The sequence below is a fragment of the Stomoxys calcitrans genome, chromosome 3, assembly GCF_963082655.1.
Source record: "Stomoxys calcitrans chromosome 3, idStoCalc2.1, whole genome shotgun sequence".
Classification (NCBI taxonomy): Eukaryota; Metazoa; Arthropoda; class Insecta; order Diptera; family Muscidae; genus Stomoxys; species Stomoxys calcitrans.
In genome coordinates, this window is record NC_081554.1 from 64685077 (window position 1) to 64706184 (window position 21108).

General features: G+C 39.5%; 1 protein-coding gene across 1 annotated transcript in view; it reads left to right on the forward strand.

The window, feature by feature from the left end:
• The window catches only part of LOC106089633 (bridge-like lipid transfer protein family member 3B), a 173795-nt gene that overhangs the window by 146930 nt on the left and 5757 nt on the right, over nucleotides 1-21108 (forward strand). The window contains exons 17-21 of the mRNA XM_059365966.1: nucleotides 14200-14345; nucleotides 14475-14601; nucleotides 19646-19793; nucleotides 19883-20081; nucleotides 20189-20306. Of these exons, the coding sequence (XP_059221949.1) occupies nucleotides 14200-14345; nucleotides 14475-14601; nucleotides 19646-19793; nucleotides 19883-20081; nucleotides 20189-20306 (738 nt within the window). The remainder of the gene's footprint in view (nucleotides 1-14199; nucleotides 14346-14474; nucleotides 14602-19645; nucleotides 19794-19882; nucleotides 20082-20188; nucleotides 20307-21108) is intronic.

The following is a 21108-nucleotide window of genomic DNA, read 5'->3' on the forward strand; positions in this document are numbered from 1 at the left end:
GCTGAGGATATGGAAAGAACATTTTACCCAACTGCAAGTGTCCGACGTTGGCGTCGAAGAGAATACCGCAGAACCAATTACCTCCTAGTCAGAATGAGGTCCAAGTAGCAGTGACCCGTCTAAAGAACAACAAGGCAGCAGGAGCCGACGGTTTACCCGCTGAACTATTTATGACCTGAGGCGAAACGCTGATAAGGCGTATGCATCAGCGCAATCTGGCAAGAAGAGCGCATACCCGATGATTGGAACCTCAGCATACTATGGCCCGTACACAAGAAAGGAGACAAGACGGAATGTGCCAACTACAGAGGAATAAGTCTCCTCCCCATCGCATACAAGATACTCTCGAGTGTACTGTGTGAAAGATTAAAACCTAAAATCAATGAGATAATTGGGCCCTATCAATGCGGCTTTAGACCTGGTAAATCCACCCTAGACCAGATATTTACACTGCGCCAAATCCTGGAAAAGACCGAGAAGGACAAATCAACACCTATCATCTTTATGTTGACTACAAAGCCGCCTTCGATACTCCTTTACGTTCACAGGTATTTCAAGCCATATCTGAGTTTGGTATCCCTGCAAAATGAATAAGACCCTGCAGGATGACACTTGCTGATACGCGTTCCTCTGTAAGAATAGGAAAGAATTTCTCCGAACCATTTAATACCAAACGAGGTTTTAGACAAGGAGACAGCCTATCGTGTGATCTCTTTTATATAAGATTATACGAGATGCAGATGTGAATAGATATGGCACATTAATCACAAGAGAACAAATGCTACTCGCCTATGCCGACGACATCGATATCATACGTCGGTCACCGGAAGTAGTTACTGCAGCATTTGAAAGAATCGAAAGAGAGTCAGTTAAAATGGGTCTGGCAGTAAATGGAGATAAGACGAAATGGATGGTTTCAACTCCCAAAAAGCCTTGCACAACCGAGCAGATAAAGAAAATGGAAAAAGTTGGGAACCACAACTTTGAGACAGTCAGTAACTTTATCTACCTCGGCACCGCTGTAACCGAAACGAATGACACCAGTTTTGAGATTAAGCGAAGAATAATACTGGCAAACAGATGCTACTTTGGACTATGTAAGTAGTTTACATAGTCCACCTCTCGACAGACGAAGATTACACTATACAAGACACTGATACTACCCGTGCTGTTATATGGTTCTGAAGCATGGGTACTTGTGAAAGCAGATGAGACAGTGTTTGGGGTATTTGAGAGAAAGATTCTTCAGTTTGCGTTAATGGAGAATATAGACGACGTATGAACCACGAACTGTATGAGCTGTATCGTCGTCATACAGCATAGCATAGTTACACGCATCAAAATACAACGGATGCGTTGGCTAGGTCATGTTGTCAGAATGGATGAAGAAGCTCCAGCAAATAAGTCTTTTGAAGGCAAACACTGTGGTACACGCAAACCGGGAAGACCAAAAGCCCGATGGAAAGATCAAGTTGTGGGAGACACCTCGAAATTTGGTGTCAGAGATTTTAGAATGAGCGCAGAAGATCGAGGCGCTTGGAATGCTATTCTATGTTCGGCTATTTGAACAAATATTCTGTTATAGCCAATTAAAATAAAGTAAGACTGCAAATGGTTTGTTGTTAAATCCAAGTAGGACCAAATGTTTGGTTCTTCACAAAAACAAGAATTTCAACATGCGACAACCGGATATTTACGTTAATGGTCAGAGGATTGATATTGTATCTAGTGCGAAGAATTTAGGCGTGGTTTTTAACAGTTCCTTGAGCTGGTCCGATCATGCTAACATTGCAGCCGGGCAGACTTATGCAAAGTTTCGTGCTTTATAGATTACACACTCTTTTACAACCATAATTATCCGAATTCTTCTGGCGAAAACATTCCTAGTTCCAGTTTTGATATATGGTTGTGAATTTTTTTCGAATTGTGATTCTTCGAGCCTACGCAAATTGAATGTAGCTTTTAACAGCATAGTCCGTTATGTATATGGTTTAAATAGGAGTCAACATGTTTCGCAATATATAGATTCTTTATTTGGACTTAGTTTCAACAATCTTCTAAACAGCAGATCATTAATAGCAATAGCTTATTGTGGAAAAGAAACCCAGATATTTGTTTGAGAGACTGAGATTTACCCAATTTGATAGAGGAAAAAAGTTAATACCTTTTAGAAGACGGAGTCTTATGTCTGAACGACAATTTTATATGAGCAACATACGTCTTTGGAATAATCTACCACACGATATGCAATGTATCAGCAACACGATTACATTTAAAAAACGGCTTCGAATTTCGTTGACTGACTAAAACTCATTTTATCTCCAAATAAACTAAATTTCAACCAAACCGTCACTTTTTATACATAAATATTTAAAGACCCTCCAGTTTGTAAGGTTTTTACTTTTCCTTAATGTACCCAATATTTTCAGGGTTTATATTTTCAACACATTCTTTCTTGTCCCTTTATTTGAAGTATATAGATGTTAAACTTTCTTTCCTCTATTGTACACATTCTTTCTTGTTCCTTATAGTTTGAGAATTTTTTTTTAATTTTTTCAGTAAGAAAAACAATTTTTCACCTTTTAATTATTCATATTTGATATACATATTCTATTGGTATATGTAATAAAATTTATATACAATATACATATCTATATATATAAATTTTTCAAAATTTTTTCCATTATATAAACTCTCAGTGTGTGCCTATATTAAATACGAATTTATTGTCAATTTTTTTTTCGTTTTATATTTGTTGCATTCCGTTTACGTTTTGCCATCACTTACAAATTAAAAAAAAAAACAAAAAAAAAAAATGAAATCCAATTGTAAAATATTTCTAAATATACGTACGATTTGTTTTACACTCTACAACTACAACTGAAACAACAACTCCTTAAAATAAACCAAAAAAACAATTCAATCAAAACCAAAAAACTACAACAACAACAAAAATGCGCCTTTCTAAACCAAAACAAAAAAACTAACTTTTTCACAAAAGAATGCTCAACAAGCTAAAAAGGTATTACATTTTTAAATTAATCCTATTAATTATTATAAATAAATTATATATAAATAAAATATTTTTAATTTTTGCTTTATCAGCTATTTCCATAAAATTTTTGGTTTCTTGGGTTTGCTTTCTCTCTCTGATTTTTTTTTAATTTATGCATTTTTGTAAAATTTCTGGTCAATGATAGATGAGTTGGTAGTGGCCTTTCTTTTTTTTTATAAATTCTCCTTTGGTTTGTTGCATTTGGGGTTTAGTTGGAATTGCTTTTCTTATAATTAATTAATCGATATTGTATTTATACTGCAAATAGTCTTAGAAGATTACTTTAGCGTTTGTAAGTAAAATCAAATCCAAATCCATATCACAGCGATGTTTGTAGTGTTGCTTATATTCTTCTTTTAAATGCTCCCAATATCAAGCAGAGTTGCAATTATAATTTTGATTTTTTGGGAAAAATATTGATATTTGAAAGATTTATTCAAGCTATTTGAGTTTAACTAAGTCACATAGTGTTTAGAAATGTACCGAAGAGATCATAATTAATATGAACAAGTAAGAGCGTGCTAAGTTCGGCCTGGCCGAATCTTATATACCCTCCACTATGGATCGCATCTGTTGAGTTCTTTGTGCAGTATCTCTTTTTAGGCAAACATAGAATAATGAATATGGACGGAAGAAGAGGAGGCCATGGGGAAGCCGTTGTTCAAAATCTGTGCCAAATCGGATGAGAATTGCGCTCTCTAGAGGCTCAAGAACTCAAGATCCCAGATCGGTTTATATGACAGATATATCAGGTTATGAACCGATTTGAACCTTATTTGACATTTGACGATTTGTTGAAAGTAAGAATAAATTACGTCATGCAATATTTCAGCCAAATCGGATAGGAATTGCGCCCTCTAGAGGCTCAAGAAATTAAGACCCAAGATCGGTTTATATGGCAGCTATATCAGGTTATGGACCGATTTGGACCATACTTCGCACAGTTGTTGGAAGTGATATTAAAACACTATGTGCAAAATTCAGTCAATTCGGACGATAATTCAAATCGGAAACGATAATTGCGCCCTCTAGAGGCTCAAGAAGTCAAGAGCCAAGATCGGTTTATATGGCAGCTATATCAGGTTATGGAACGATTTGAACCATACTTCGAGCAGTTGTTGGAAGTGATATCTAAACACTATGTGCAAAATTTCATTTCAATGGGATAAGAATTGCGCACTCTAGAGGCTCAAGAAGTCAAGACCCAAGATCGGTTTACATGGCAGCTATATCAAAACATGGACCGATTAGGACCAATTACAATCCCAACCGACCTACACCAATAAGAAGTATTTGTGCAAATTTTCAAGCGGCTAGCTCTACTCGTTCAAAAGTTAGAGTGCTTTCGACAGACGGACGGACATGGCTAGTTCGACTTAAAATGTCACGACGACCAAGAATATATATACCTTATGGGGTCTAAGACGCATATTTCGAGGTGTTACAAACAGAGTGACGAAATTAGTATACCCCCATCCTATGGTGGAGGGTATAATAAAACTTTATTGGGCCCTGCCACTTTATTGGGCCCTGTCAGCTGTATGTGAAATTCAGAAATACGAAGTCGAAGCCCCGTAGGTAAGCTTCGCCTAGGGATCTCCCCAAAGTTGGGTAATATCTCCTGCTCTGTTTGACCTCTCTCCTCTGTTCCACATACTCTAGATGGCTTCGCAATCGTTACAAATGCCGACAATTGTACAGGCCCCCACATTGATTACATTTAAGAAAGGATAAACTTCTACATTGCCTATTTTATAGTTAATTGCGCTACCAAGAATTTGAAGATATCTGCCACTAAATCTTCAGTCAAATTATTCACCAAATGCGGAAGTACGTAGGCAGTTGAATGTGAGAACTGGTGTCACATTACGAGTCTTCCTCATATGTTACTGCAATTTGGGAGAAAGGCAGGAGCAGAAACAAAATCCTTAAGTCGCTACCGGTAGTGCTTGTTGTGCCAACAACAAATCCTTGTGAATAACTAGCTGGTCAGTGTCAAACTAGTTAGAGCCACTTATGGACTTGCTAGTTGAACGAAATATTCTAGAGTAAGATCCAAAAGTGTCAAAATTCCGCGTTAATCGGGACAGGTATCTGAATCAACTTCAACCGTTGTCAAGAGACAACTGGTTGGACCTTCATGTTTTAAACGAGCTTAAACGGTACAAGAAACAAGATACAGTCGCAGAAGCGGTAAGAGCTACCGAATATCTTCCATTCTTGGATAACATGCGCAGCTTAAAATGTAACGACGACAACAAAAGTAGTTTTAGTTCAACTACATTCCTTCAAATTTGGCCGTAATCGCCCGCATGACAAAAGAACACATGTGCACATTAAATACAAAATCTACGCTACGTCGGTTAAAAATTGAGGATTATAGAAACTTCAAAAGCCGGTCCAAATCTTGGGAACCCACCACCATGGATTCTGGTTCAAATTTACGCAGATATGCTTGGTCGAAGAACTAATGTAATGGAAAACAAGTAAAAGCGTGCTAAGTTCGGCCGGGCCGAATCTTATATACCCTCCACCATGGATCGCATATGTCGAGTTCTTTTCCCGGCATCTCTTCTCAGGCAAAAAAAGGATATAAAAAAAGATTTGCTCTGCTATTAGAGCGATATCAAGATATGGTCCGGTTTGGACCACAATTAAATTATATGTTGGAGACCTGTGTAAAATGTCAGCCAAATCGAATAAGAATTGCGCCCTTTGTGGGCTCAAGAAGTAAAATAGAGAGATCGATTTATATGGGAGCTATATCAGGCTATAAACCGATTCAGACCATAATAAACACGTATGTTAATGGTCATGAGAGAATCCGTCGTACAAAATTTCAGGCAAATCGGATAATAATTGCGACCTCTAGAGGCTCAAGAAGTCAAGATCCCACATCGGTTTATATGGCAGCTTTATCAGGTTATGAACCGATTTAAACCATATTTGGCACAGTTGTTGGATATCATAACAAAATACTACGTGCCAAAATTCATTCAAATTGGATAAGAATTGCGCCCTCTAGCGGCTCAAGAAGTCAAGACCCAAGATCGGTTTATATGACAGCTATATAAGGTTATAGACCGATTTGAACCATACTTGGCACAGTTGTTGGATATCGTAACAAAACACGTCGTGCAAAATTTCATTCCAATCGGATAAGAATTGCGCACTCTACAGGCTCAAGAAGTCAAGACCCAAGATCGGTTTATATGGCAGCTATATCAGGTTATGGACCGATTTGAACCATACTTGGCACAGTTGTTGGATGTCATAACAAAACACGTCGTGCAAAATTTCATTCCAATCGGATAAGAATTGCGCACTCTAGAGGCTCAAGAAGTCAAGACCCAAGATCGGTTTATATGGCAGCTATATCAGGTTATGAACCGATTTGAACCATACTTGGCACAGTTGTTGGATGTCATAACAAAACACGTCGTGCAAAATTTCATCCCAATCGGATAAGAATTGCGCACTCTAGAGGCTCAAGAAGTCAAGACCCAAGATCGGTTTATATGGCAGCTATATCAAAACATGGACCGATATGGCCCATTTACAATACCAACCGACCTACACTAATAAGAAGTATTTGTGCAAAATTTCAAGCGCCTAGCTTTACTCCTTCGGAAGTTAGCGTGCTTTCGACAGACAGACGGACGGACGGACGGACGGACGGACGGACGGACGGACGGACGGACGGACGGACAGACGGACGGACATGGCTAGATCGACATAAAATTTCACGACGATCAAGAATATATATACTTTATGGGGTCTCAGACGAATATTTCGAGTAGTTACAAACAGAATGACGAAATTAGTATACCCCCCATCTTATGGTGGAGGGTATAATTAGAAGCTTCTTATGGCCGTAGAAAACTAATCGAAAGATTAGTTCACATGGGAACTACATCAGGTTTTGGATCGATTGAAGTTGGGAAAAAGTCGGTTTAGATTTGGATATAGCTCCCATATATATGTTCGTCCGATTTGCAGTAATAAAGCAATAAAATGGTCATTTGTTAAGCGATGCTCTCGAAATTTGGCAGGAAGTATTTTCTCTTGACTCTCGCCATAAATGATGGATTTCGTGGAAATCGATTCAGATTTAGATTTAGCTATATATATATATATATATATATATATATATATATATATATATATATATATATATATATATATATATATATATATATATATATATATATATATATATATATATATATATCGTCTGATTTTCACTTCTAGAGCCACTGCAAGCGCATTTATCGACCAATCTTGTCAATATTTTGCAAAACGTTTTCCTTGATGACTACCATAAAATCTAAGAAGTTTGTTCGAAATCGGTTAAGATTTAGATATAGCTCCCCTATAAATGTTCGTCCGATTTTGAGAAATATTTCAATTAATTGTTCATTTGTTAACCGATTCCCTCAAAATTTGGCAGAATGGGTTATCTTTTGACTCGGAACATTACTGGTGAATATCATGGCAATCGGTTCAGATTTAGATATAGCTGCCATATATGTATATCGTCCGATTTTAACGTCTAGAGGCACTGCAGGCGCATTTATTGACCAATCTTGCTAAAATTTTGCACAACGCTTTCCTCGACGACTTTCACAATATATGAGAAGTTTGCTCGAAATCAGTTCAGATTTAGATATAGCTCCCTTATATATGTTCACACCATTTTGAGAAATGTTGCAATAAAGTGCTCATTACTTTTACCGATTCTCACGAAATTTGGCAGGAAGGATTTTCTTTTGACTCTCGACATTACTGGTGAATTTCATAGAAATCGGTTCAGATTTAGATATAGCTGCCACATATGTATATCGTCCGATTTTCACTTCTAGAGCCACTGCAAGCGTATTTATCGGCCAATCTTGCCAACATTTTACAAAACGCTTTCCTTGATGACTACCACAAAATCTAAAAAGTTTGTTCGAAATCGGTTCAGATTTATATATAGCTCCCCTATAAATGTTCGTCCGATTCTCAGAAATATTGCAATAAATTGTTCATTTGTTAACCGATTCCCTCGAAATTTGGCATGAAGGGTTTTCTTTCTCGACTCTCGACATTACTGGTGAATTTCATGGAAATCGGTTCAGATTTAGATATAGCTGTCATATATGTATATCGTCCGATTTTCACTCCAAGAGCCATTGCAAGCGCATTTATCGACCAATCTTGCCAAAACTTTGTACATCGCTTTCCTCGACAACTACCACAATATCTGAGAATCTTGCTCCAAATCGGTTCAATTTTAGATATAGCTCCCGATTTGGAGAAATATTGCAATAAATTGTTCATTTGTAAACCGATTCCCTCGAAATTTGCCAGGATGGGTTTTCTTTTGACTCTGAACATTACTGGTGAATTTCATGGAAATCGGTTCAGATTTAGATATAGCTGCCATATATGTATATCGTCCGATTTTCACTCCTAGAGCCACTGCAAGCGCATTTATTGACCAATCTTGCCAAAATTTTGCACAACGCTTTCTTCGACAACTACCACAATATCTGAGAATCTGGCTCCAATTCGGTTCAAATTTAGATAACGCTCCCTTCGTGTGAACATATAACACGATTTTGAGAGATATTGCAATAAAGTGCTAATTTGTTACCCAATTCTCACGAAATTTGGCAGGAAGTATTCTCTTTTGACTCTCGACATTACTGGTGAATTTCATAGAAATCGGTTCAGATTTAGATATAGCTGCCATATATATATATATATCGCCCGATTTTCACTCCAAAAGACACTGCAACCGCATTTATTTCGCTTTCCTCGATGACTACCACAATATTTGGGAAGTTTGCTCGAAATCAGTTCAGATTTAGATATAGCTCCCATATATATCTTGGTCATATTTTGGGTGATTTGCAATAATGTTGTCATTTGTCAACCGTATTTATTACACTTTGAACATATTTGTGTGAAATTTGGTGGGGATTGTTTAATAACCCATCTGAAAACATTCTCCAAGGTCCGTTAAAATAGGTTGAGAATTGGATATAGTTCCCACATTGTACTTATAGGGTAGATCTAGTGTATTATACAGTCGGAACCGCCTGGTTTTTATAAAATAAAAGATATATAAGACAGCCGAACAGTTATCATAGTTATCTCAAAAGGAAACGGCACCCAAGATTATATTCATCAATAAGATCTTGCACCAACATTTTAAGGTGTAACAAATGAGATCAGTACAACTTGAAACAGAAGGAAGTACAGGAAATATGAAGAAGTATAAGGCAGCAGTAACCAATGGTTTGCCTGATCTGTATAAGGCAGCAGTAACCAATGGTTTGCCTGATATTCTATTTAATGTTGTCCATGTATAGAAAACGTATTGAAAAGGGTTGAAATATTTTTAATTTTTATAAAGGGGTGACCAATGGCCACCAAAAAAACGTTCAAATCCGTTATTTAGTAAATAATTTTCTAGAAGTTTAATAATTATATACCGCTTTACTCTTTAAACATTCTACAAAAAATACGGACATGTTTTCCATTTCTTTGGAGGCTTTCATGTTCTTTAAAATGCTTGCCAAGAGTTAACGCTGTTAATCTTAGATTTGTTTTGCAATCTCCGCTTTTTCTATGAGTTTTCTGTTTTATTCTTTTAACATTTTAAGTTGCAACAATTACAATTGGTGTTATTTGTACTACTTATTTTAATTTAATAATAAAAAAAAATATTGAGAGAAAAAATCAACTTTAATTGATGATTCGATTGGGTAAGATACACAACACATTCACATTGTCTTCCTCCAACTCATAAAAATTGGTGAAACTCCCTTTCTCACATGAACACTTACACTTGAACACATGAAAAACCCCCCTCACTCACTCACTCAATCACTTTTCCAAGTAGCCCACCTAATTAGAATTAGAGTTTATGTTTCAAAATCAAATAGAAAATTGGTTTTCTCACCTGCACCAAACAAAAAATGCCTCTTAGTATTTGTTTTGTATATATTAACCTTAATTTGTCATAGTTTTATATCAATTGTTAGATGATTGTATATTTTTTGTATATTATTTAGCTAAGTTATTTATTCTTTTAGTGTTTAGACGAATCAATGGTATAATGATATTACATAAATAATTGCTCTATATTTACAAAATACCTAAATGTTTTCCATATTACGCCCCTAAGTTGGTTCATGTCTGGTATTGTGTCCCGACCTAAGTACCGGTGTCTGTTAGCCGCAAAAGTCAGGAAACGTTAATCACCTTTCCCACACACCGTACACATGCCGTCTCTTCTCGCATCTATTTTGCATAAGTGCGCTCGTGGTCCTTTGTATCCCGCTATGATCTCCTTCTTACTGCCTTTCCGTAATAGCATCGAGTTTTTATGATCCAGATTCCCCCATAGGACTTTTGTCGTCCTACCGACCGTTTCGCTGTTACACAGTGTAACATGCTCGTTTGTCGCCCACGTCCTTAGCTCGGATTGCATCGTCCCGAAGGCTTTAGGATAACCAAGTTTTTTGACGACAGTCCTCTGGCCTTCACAACCAAATCGTCTGCTCTTTCATTCCCTCTTTCTCCGCTATGGCCCGGCACTCAAACGATGTGGATCATGCCATCCCCAGAAAGATTGTCAATCTCCTTTTAACAAGACTAAAGACTGTTCGTGATCTAACCTTCCTAGTAATTATTGCCCTGATGGCCAGTTTACTGTTCGTAATGATGTTGACACTCCACGTCCTCGCGTTAATACCACACCACCTCATGTATTCTTTGACCGCTCGCATCTCCGCCTGCAGGACGGTATTATGGTCAGGCGTCTATAGTCTTGAGACCCTTAGGTCTAGCCCAGTCATATGTCATCTCCAAGACCCTTTCGGCATTTCTAATGGGTGATTTTTTAGCTATTAAGTTTTCGGCAACATTGGTTTAAACAGCTCACGCACGTTTCGTATTTTGTTTCACTGTCACACATCTTCAGTTTGGTCTAAATAAAAGGACCGTACTATCGCTTCCATTTTTCTGAATTTTATGTGTTTTTTTTTTTTTTTTTGAAAAACTTTCCGATAGCTCTAAAAAAATCATTCTTTTGATAGCTGATTCGGATTCTTAAGGATAGGTTACTTATGGTGGTCACCCATAGGTTAGTGTCTCCTTCCGCACATTATTAAAAACCCCCTCGATGTCAATTCATACCGCCAATGTGTATGTCTCGGCATGGAAAGTTTCTTCTTTATTGATGCATAACCTCGTGCGGGACAGTCTCCACCGACCTTCCCTTGGCATAGGCATACTATTTGTATTTGAGCAGTTCGCTAAATCTCCTGCTCTGTACCATGGTATCCACAATACGTCCCATGGTTTTGAGTAAACAGAACGTAAGGCTTACAGATCTGAAGGCCCTGGGCTTGGGTATAAATACAACCCTTGCCTTCTGCCAGGCTTTCAAATATATGCAAGTTCTAAGCAGGCTGTGAAAATAGTGGCCAGATGTGGCGCCATATAGTCGGCCTCCTTCTGTAGTAACGCCGGAAATATTCTATCAGGTCCGGGTGACTGACCTTCCTCAAGGCTTCCTTTATCTTAAATTCTGTAATGATAAGCCTTCGATTAAACTCATAATTCCAAGATTGCGGTTTCTCCGTGATTCCTGTCGTATCCTGTGGAAAATGCGTTTTCAACAAAAGCCTAAACACTCCCATGTCGTATACTGACTTTTCAGTTCGGACATGGGTTTTTGAGAAAAACTTTTTCATCTTGGCTGCGTCATTGATGCTATCGACCTTATTGTATTCCTAGAGACGTGTGTAATACACAACCCAATAAACCTCCGTTATCTCCGGTCATCCAGGGTTTTTCTTGGGCTGATTTCTTTTCTCGAAGAGGGCAACTATCTTCGAAAGACCACACTAGTACAGTCGTAATGTTGTTGACATTGTCGTCAATGTCTTCTATGCTTGGACAATCTAAATTATCTTGCCCAACACTTCTTCTGAGTAGTCTTTTGAATTTTGTCCAGTCTGTTTTCAACTTATTCCGGAAGCTTATCAAATTCGGCCCTGACCTTGCTACAAGGAGAGTTCCTTCTACCTGTCGAAGACCTCCAATTTCTCCGCCACCAAACCATGGTTTTCCTACCTAAGAATTTCACCATGTGTTCCGTATCGAATTTTCTGCTGTCGCCTTTTGTGTGCTGGGGGATGCCCATATTTCTCACAAGGGCGAGCTTTGCGCCCCAAGCAGTATGAATACTTCCAACGAGCTTTTTGAGCTTCTGCTGACGTCAAGCGCATCGTTAAGATGTCCTCTCTAAACTCGCAGCTCATAATTTGTATTCGCTGGGAACTCTGCAAAGTTCAACACATCTTCGAAAATCCGCTCGTTAACCAGATCCTCCACTTGGGACCGATGATGTGGTGGAATCTTACCGGATGCGCTGCCAATATCGATGACTACATGCGTCAGGTTATCTCTGTTATGCTTCATTGCCACTCTGGCGTAAGAGGGAGGCACCTTGCATTTCTGATGACGCAAAGCGTCGTTTAGATGTCCTTTCTATACTCGCAGCTCATAATTTCTATGGCTGGACACTCTTCAAAGTTCAACACATCTTCGAAAATCCGCTCGTTAACCAGATCCTTTACTTGGGACCGATGATTTGGTGGAATTTTACCGGATGCACTGACGATATCGATGACTGCATAAATCAGTTCATCTCTGTTATGCTTCCTTGCCACTCTTGCGTAAAAGGGCTGCTCCTTACCTTTTTCATCGACCATATTTCCCTCCCATAGAGGCCACCGTGGGGTTAGCATGTAGAGAGGTTAGCATGTACGCCTATGACCCCAAACGCCTGGGTTCAAATTCTGGCGTGAACATTAGAAAACTTTTAAGCGGTTGTTATCACTTTACTAATACCAGCTAAATTTGTGAGGTATCCTGCCATGTTAAAACTTCTGTACGAAGTGGTGTCGCTATGCGGCACGCCATTCGGTCTCGACATAAAAAAGTAGGACCCTTATCAATGAGCTTAAACATTAATCGGACTGCACTCATTGATATGAGAGAAGCATCCCCTGTTCCTAAATAGAGTGTTCATTAGAAATTTAGTAGTATCTTCCCCTTCACTGATGGCTGTGGCGTCCTTTTGGAAGACGCAGTCTTACATGAAGACTCAGGGGCCTTGCGTGCCTCCTTGTTTCCTGTTCCGACTTTGTTTCCTTTCCTTCCGTAGGACACTGTCTGCATTCTCCATTGCGGAAGGGCTGACTTGGACTGAGCAAAGTACTTGAAACCGGGGACCGGGTAACAGTGCTATGCTCTTTAGGAGATCTAATTTTCTTTCCATCTTCTGTAGTAGTGCTTGGAATATCAGTTCTATCTTTTTCAGCATTCTGCACATTTGCCCAATTGCGCTGCCGGTGCATATATCTCAATCTCCTTCTTCGTGCTCCGGATTGCTTTCTTTGTCTTCTTGAGAGCTTACAAAGTCCTCGCTCACATCTACTTTCATCCCGCTGTCCTCATCTCTCGATTCGGCCGCGAAAACTGTTTCATTGACACTGCCGCTGTCCGAATTTGAATCGGATATCCCTCTCTTCCTGATTTGTTAGTCTGACGACTGGACCGATATTGACCATATTTGTCATTACCGTATTAGAAGTCATATACAAGTATCATATTAAAATTCCTCAGATCAATATTTCGATGTTACAAACGGAAAGGTATACTCCTATCCTTTAGGGTAAAAAAAAATATATATAAAAATTATAAAGAGCATCGATCAAAAAAAAAAAAAATTCACAAATCCTGAATAAAAAAATATTAAAATCCTGTTTTAAATTACAATAAAATTCAAGTTGTAAGATTTAGTGGGTTCTGCTACAAACCTTACATTGATTCCTTGATTCCTGTCTTTGTCGTTCTATATGTATGGTAGTACAATAGTTTTAATAAACTTGTGGTTTTGGTTTACCATTAATTTATGTTTCCTCAGTTTGTTTTGCTTTGCTTCTGGCTTTAAATGTGTGATGTAGTGCAATAGCCCCATAAGCAAACTCCTTCAACTAAAAATCCAATTTTAAAAAAATATTTTCTTTCGTTTCTCTTTTTTTATCTGACTCGTTGTGTTTTTCTTGGCATGAACATAGAATAAGTTTGGTGCCCGCTGCAAAGCATGGAATTTAGCGCCTTATAATCCGGAAGCACCACCTTGTATACGACTGCGTTTGGAGGAGACATTAAAATCGCTAAGCGATATAAGCGGCAGTGTTCGCGATAAAAAGAGTTTACAAAGGTTTGTTTATAAAGCGTTAAGGACATTGTTGCATTGAAACTTAGAGCTTCAGAGCAAGTTACAATGTGACAAATGTGTGAAATTTTATTTTTTGTACAGTGCTGATGTTTGTATTGAATTTCTTTTCAGCTTGTCCTCCCAAAATGCTGATATACGTGTGAGTGATATATGCATGGATTTGTCCATGAGCACCATTATTGGTTTAGCCGATTTAGCTGAAGATGAAGTGATCTCAACGAATCCAATGCCAGTGAATGTAAGTCATGTAATAACAATAAAAATAGATCAGTGTTTCCTTATCACGATATCTAAAAAAGAAAATGTACGGAATGTACCATTCCTTTCTAAGGAACACTCGTAAATACTTGCAATGTCAGAACCCGCAACTTAGAGTTTTTTTTTTATTAAATGGGGTATGGGTCTGACGCCGAAATGACAAAAGACATAGGTAAGAAAGACGTAAGTTTAAAAACTAAATTTAAGTGCTTTATGAAAAAAGGGTTCTCGACTAGGTTAGGTTAACGGACACGCGCCTGACTACCGCAGTTGCCAATCGCTTCACTCTGAGACGTCTGGTTCATTGCGTTCGTCCTGGAAAGAAATCAAATAAGTGAGTGAGAAAGAGAGAGATAAAAGTAGGGGAGAGAGTACTCTGGCACATAGATACGAACATGTGCATAAAGACAAAAAGTGAGAGAGATAAACGACAAGCCGGCGCAGATACCGAAACTAGTCTTAGCGAATTGAGAGCCGCCCGTTAGCCAATCCAGAATGACTCGGGGCTCGAAAGACTTTGAGAGCTCTGTGGAGAGATAATTCTAAGCCTTCCCTGTCATTGCAAGGCATTGGCACATCAGGATCCACCCTCCCAAACAGCAATCACCATCTCCATAGCACTCGCAGAATCCAACCGCGATCCAAAAATGACCAGCTCGTCAGCCGCCTCGTTCCTTGATGGCTCAAAAGCCGGCACTTCACATAATTCGCGGCCAAGACTTCACCTTCATCATACCGTGTAGACGCACCCTCTCAAGGGCCCGGTTCCACAACTGGCTCCCATAGGTAAGGATCGACGAACAACAGCGGTGTAAATTCTCCACTACGTTTGCGACAACCTGTTATGGTTCGTTGTATTAGGGTTTACAACGTGGCCTTAATGAGGGAAAACGGAAAAAGCTGCCCATTGTGCTTTCTAATACTGCCGAAGAATCTTCGGGAGTGTTTGCTAATTTATGATTTCATGGATGTTATCCCATGCTAATTTTTTTTTTGCACCAAACAAAATTTGTAGACTCCACAGTCAAGTGCTGATGGTTGTCACGATTGCAGTTCACAAACCCACCAGTTCGACGGTAAAGATCCATGAATTAAAGTTCGAGTTGCTTCATCATACACCTCTTGGTTTTTAAGAGATTGCGCGTACGTAATGCTTGGTTGACTACCTTCATTACAGCTTGCATTTTCGTTGGGGAGATTTATATGTTCGTATGGGTGGTGTCCCTTGTCGCAATCGAGACATACATCCTGCACGTTGACATCAATCCGTCCTCTGTAAGAGTTGAGGCGGCTGCATCTGCCAGAACTACTCCGGGGAGTTCAATTTCTTCAGGTGCAATAGGAGGTGGTCGTTTTCCAATGACCATATTCACCCGCACTTACCGCATTTGCTACCGTGTCTACATTAATGTTGTCTAGAACCGCTTGATATGCCGCTTGATCTAAAGGTTCTCTCTTGTAGCGCTAACGATCTAGATCATGGAGATCTTCCTTAAGGCTTCTGGGCGGTGGGTGATGTTTTTGATGGTCAACAAGATAATGATTTGGATGGTCTCTGCCATAACAATCCAAAGGTATTGCTTAGACAGCCAGTCTTCGCACGGCTAGGATCTTTGTCTCCTGATGGAGGTGGTCCACCTGAAAACTGAGGAGACAGTCCTTATGATAGATCTGAATATTATTCCACTGCGTGTCACAGAACAGACGAGACCACACAGGCGCTGCATAATTTACTACAGACCGGCCAATTGCTTTGTACGTGGTCAACAAGGTCTCTTTGTCAGCACCCCAGGTGCTGCCGGCAAATGACTTGAGAACCTTGTCAAAATGGCACCAAGTATTTTGGGATAATTGATGGTCGGAATCATTTCTCCATCGACCATCACACTCAGCTCAATATTCACCTCACGCATATACGTAGTGAGCAATGTAGCTGAAGATATGGTGGAAGATATGATTAGATGTCTTGCAGCGAAATATGAGCCATGTTAGCTGAAGTAGATGTTTAACCTATCGCAGATGTTCCCAATGGGTCGAAGGGCTGATGCCATGATCGTATAATCTTCCTCATATGATACGATTTCTATGCAGTCTGGGGGGGTGGAATAGAGAATAGGTAGAGGTTAAACAGTGCCGGATATATCACCCCGCCTTAGGAAACTCCCTGTTTCACTTTACGGTGCTTCGACTTCGTATCCCGTAATTTCACAAACGACTGGCGACCATAGATAATTCTCGACTCAGCGTTTCAGGCTTGGCTGGAGGGACTTGTTAGCGATGTCCTCAAATAGTTTGACATGGCTGACGGTGTTGAATGCCTTCGATAGGTCCAGGTCCACGAGGAGCGTTGTTGTTGTTATAGTAGTGTGTTGTACACCGGGTCAATCCGGTACGTGTAACCGGCTGCCATGGGATTGACGAGGACCGTCCTATCACATAGCCTAGGCTGATTGAAACCGCGGCAAATGTGTGCGGTGATAGCATGCAAAGCAGTTGCTGTCCTATGCAGTTTTCAAAATCCATGCTGATGGCTGGCGAATGGAAATTCTTCGAGCCTTGCGAGGAGTAGTGCCTCATGCGTCTTGGCTACTGTTGAGAGAAGGGAGCTCGGTCTGTACGGCTTCCCCAAACTCGGGTGCTTTCCAGGCCTCAGTAGCGAGATCACTTTGCCCATCTTCCAGATATAGGGAACTATAAAAGTGTATAAAAGGACAGTTGTAAGGTACTCGACTCCAGGTAGATCCAGATTCTTCAGCATCAGTGTAGAGATTCCGTCGGAGCCCAACGCCTTGGATGATTTGGCGCCACGGATGACATTCGTAACTTCGCTCACGGTAAATTGTGATGGCTGTCCATCGACTCGGAGACCACGAATACGACGAATAAGCTCTCCTCCTAGCCGTGTCATTTTCGGGATGCACAATAAATTGACGGTTGAACAAACTGGCGCAGCTCTTCGGATCAGTCACAGTTACGTCGCCAAAAGTGGGTGAGGTCCTGTCATCCCGTCTAACGGGGATGACAGTAGACTACAGCTCATCTAAACCGGTAGCTTAGTTACATTGCTCCAAGTGTTCCAGCCACAAATTCCACTTAGCTTCGTTGACTACCCTGTTTATTAACAGATTCAGCTCACTGATTCTGGGGTTAGTGGGGCCGTGCAACGAATCCCATCACGCTCGTCTGCGAATAGCACTGGCTGCGCCGGGAATTTGGGCCGCACTTGGGGTATACGACCGGCTGGTATAAAGCGAGCGGCAGTTGCATTAATGATGTCTCGGAATTTCCTCTCGAGAATTAACACTTTCGAAGGAGGGTGTACATGTAAAAGCTTTCAATCTACTCTGCTAAAGCTATGACCCGCTGGTCGTTACTTAGAGGAGAATGCTATGTGCATCAAAGCCTCCTCGAACCAGACGATTGTGGCCAGACAGTTCCTTACTTATTTTTTTTGCAAAACCAGACTTGACAGTTATTCCCATACATTCCATGTAGATGTCGTTAGTGCCAGGCGCAGGCGAGATGGGTCTATACTGCACGTAATGGTGTATTACGAAGACCAATTCCCCATCTCCATTCCTTAAGCGATCCTTACGTAGCACATTGTATTCGTGACCAATGTTGCCACTCAAGAAAATTATTTCCTACTAAAATTTAAGGAAAATCCTACCAAACGCAGTGTACCCCTCAGCATCCGAGTATGGGCCAGATCAGACCATTATTGTATGTAGCCTGATCTTTCGATTGAAGACAATCGGACAAAAGCCGAATTTTTTACCTTGAATTTCCAAAATTTAGAGCAAGGGACCTTCTGATACTCTCTTACCAGTTCTAGTCAATATCAGAACTTATGCAATTTTTTTCTGAAATTTGAAACAGTGAGACCCCTTTAACAGTATGCGACTCCCTTCGTTCACGCCCAGTACGTGAGAAATAGGGTCTAGATCGGGTCATTAAAAGTTTAAAATAATTATATGAGATGATTTTCATTGAAACTTCAAGCACGAGGTCAAAGTGGTACTTTGATAAAAAAAAAATTGGTTTAATTGTGCATGCACTGAAACGAAAGGAAGTGAAACAATTTTGAGTTATTCCCAACTTTTTTAGTAATGTGCTTGATATTTATACTCGTACGTTGGAAGAACCTACCAAAATTTGAGGTCAACCTACCAAAGAAAAAAAAAAACCTTCCAAATTTGGTAGGTACCTACCAGAAACGGCAACACTGTGCAAGCAATAGGTGTTAGTTAGCTCTGTGGAGACACTGTAGACCGACGACGAGGACGGAAAATGCGACGACGACGACACTTGTAACACACTGCTGTTTACGTTCGCACAGCGCACAGCACTTGCAACATATTCAGTGCGACTATACTCTCATAGTGACGTAAGGCCTGAACAAGATCGGAAATGTACTCAGTCCATGCGCATGTTACTCCTCACCGACACCGACTGTTGATGGAGGCGGTTCTGGCATACTGAACAGAACCAGGGTCCGGGGTTCTTTTCAGTCCCGGCACGGACCAGAATCATGCGGAGAATGCACTCCGGGATGTGCCTCTCTCATGACGAAAAAAGGACGAACACGTACACTGAGGCGGTAGCCCTTGCCGTAGAGGATTCCATCGGGCCAATCCGGTGCGTACAACAGGCTGCAATTCTTCGATTGTACAAGTATCTTAGATCGTAAATTGGGATTTTGTATCCTTGAGGTCTCGTACGTTAACTCTACTTTAATCGGTTGAGGAATTTTGTTCTCGTCCCCTTTTTCGTCTCGACTCAACAAGGCGTAACGCTAGGCTAGTAGAACTGACGAGAGGTCTTTATAGGTATGCCGGATCGTCATGATTGTCTAAGCTGCCGTCGACCGGATAATGACAAGCGAACTGCTCGGTTTCGGCTGTGTCCAATGCATAAGCGTAGAAAAGTGCTTAGCCCACCCAGCAAAGTTTTCTCACTGTAGTATTTTTAATAAAATGTAGTTTATTTTTAATAAAATTTAGTTTATTATCAACTTCCTACAGGTTTCACTGGAAAATGTCCGCATTAATTTAATCGAAGATCGTCCACCTGTCAACATTACCTCACCAGGACCAGTGCCCATTAATTTGGCCATTGGACGCCTGCAAGTGAAACGTGATAAAAATGGTTTACTACACATACAACCTATAGGTGAGTAGAAATGACTTATCTATCCACACTTGCATACATATTTCAATGTCTGCTTGTGTTTTTTATTTTCGATCTACTTTTTGCCCTAGAAACAAACCTCAACGGCCCTGGTTCGGTTAACTATCCGCTTACCTCGGCCTTATTTAGAACACCTGAACCCACACCACGCGAAAGAGAGCGCGATCGCGAATTGCTCTCACTGCAGCTCATAATGCAACAAATCAAACTGGATAATGATAATTTAAAAAAGCAATTGCAACAGTCCAAGGAAAATTCCGATAGTTATAGGTAGGTAATGCAGTGTAATTGAAGAAAATGATATGTTGTTGTAATCAATTCACTTACAAAGACTTCATATTATTAACCCTTTCCGAATGGTTTTTATCCCCTTTCAGACAAAAATCCAAACAAGAAAATGAAGTTTTACGTTCCTATTTGAAAGCTGCTCAAGATGACATTACTATTTTACTAGAGGAGAAGAAAGCTTTATTAGATACCATACGCTCACTGCAGGTATGTTCATCGAAATTTTTAAAAACTCTAAGTTATATGTTTGGTTACTTTGGTTTATTATATGCCTACTTTCAAATTTCTTTCTGCTTTCGGTAACGGGTTGCCGTTGATGTTATTCTCTACCAATAACACTCGAGCAACACTTTGCATCCAACCAAATAATAACAAACACTGAATTTACTTTCCAAACCACTTTCTCTGCTCAACTTTTATGTTACGAATATAACAAAAACGTTTTTTTGATTTGAATAGACTAAGCTCTATACACATGACACGAATGCAAGGAATACCGAAGGTTCGATTTTAATTTGTTCTTTTTCTAATACCCACAGTTATTGCTATGATTTGCAGACACATTTTCATATATTTACATAGCTTTAGTAGGAGAATACGAAATTTTTTAGGTGTACTTTTTAGTCAACAATTTTGTTGTATAGTTTTTTTATTCAAAATCACTTTAATATAATGTTTCATCAAAAATTTTTGTTTTCCATGGTCCCCTTATAATGCCTTTTCTTAGAATTTGTATCGTTTTATCAATTATTTCTATTGGGTTGCCCAAAAAGTAATTGCGGATATTTTAAAAGAAAGTAAATGCATTTTTAATAAAACTTAGAATGAACTTTAATCAAATATACTTTTTTTACACTTTTTTTCTAAAGCAAGCTAAAAGTAACAGCTGATAACTGACAGAAGAAAGAATGAAATTACAGAGTCACAAGCTGTGAAAAAATTTGTCAACGCCGACTATATGAAAAATCCGCAATTACTTTTTGGGCAACCCATATATGAAAATTGTAAG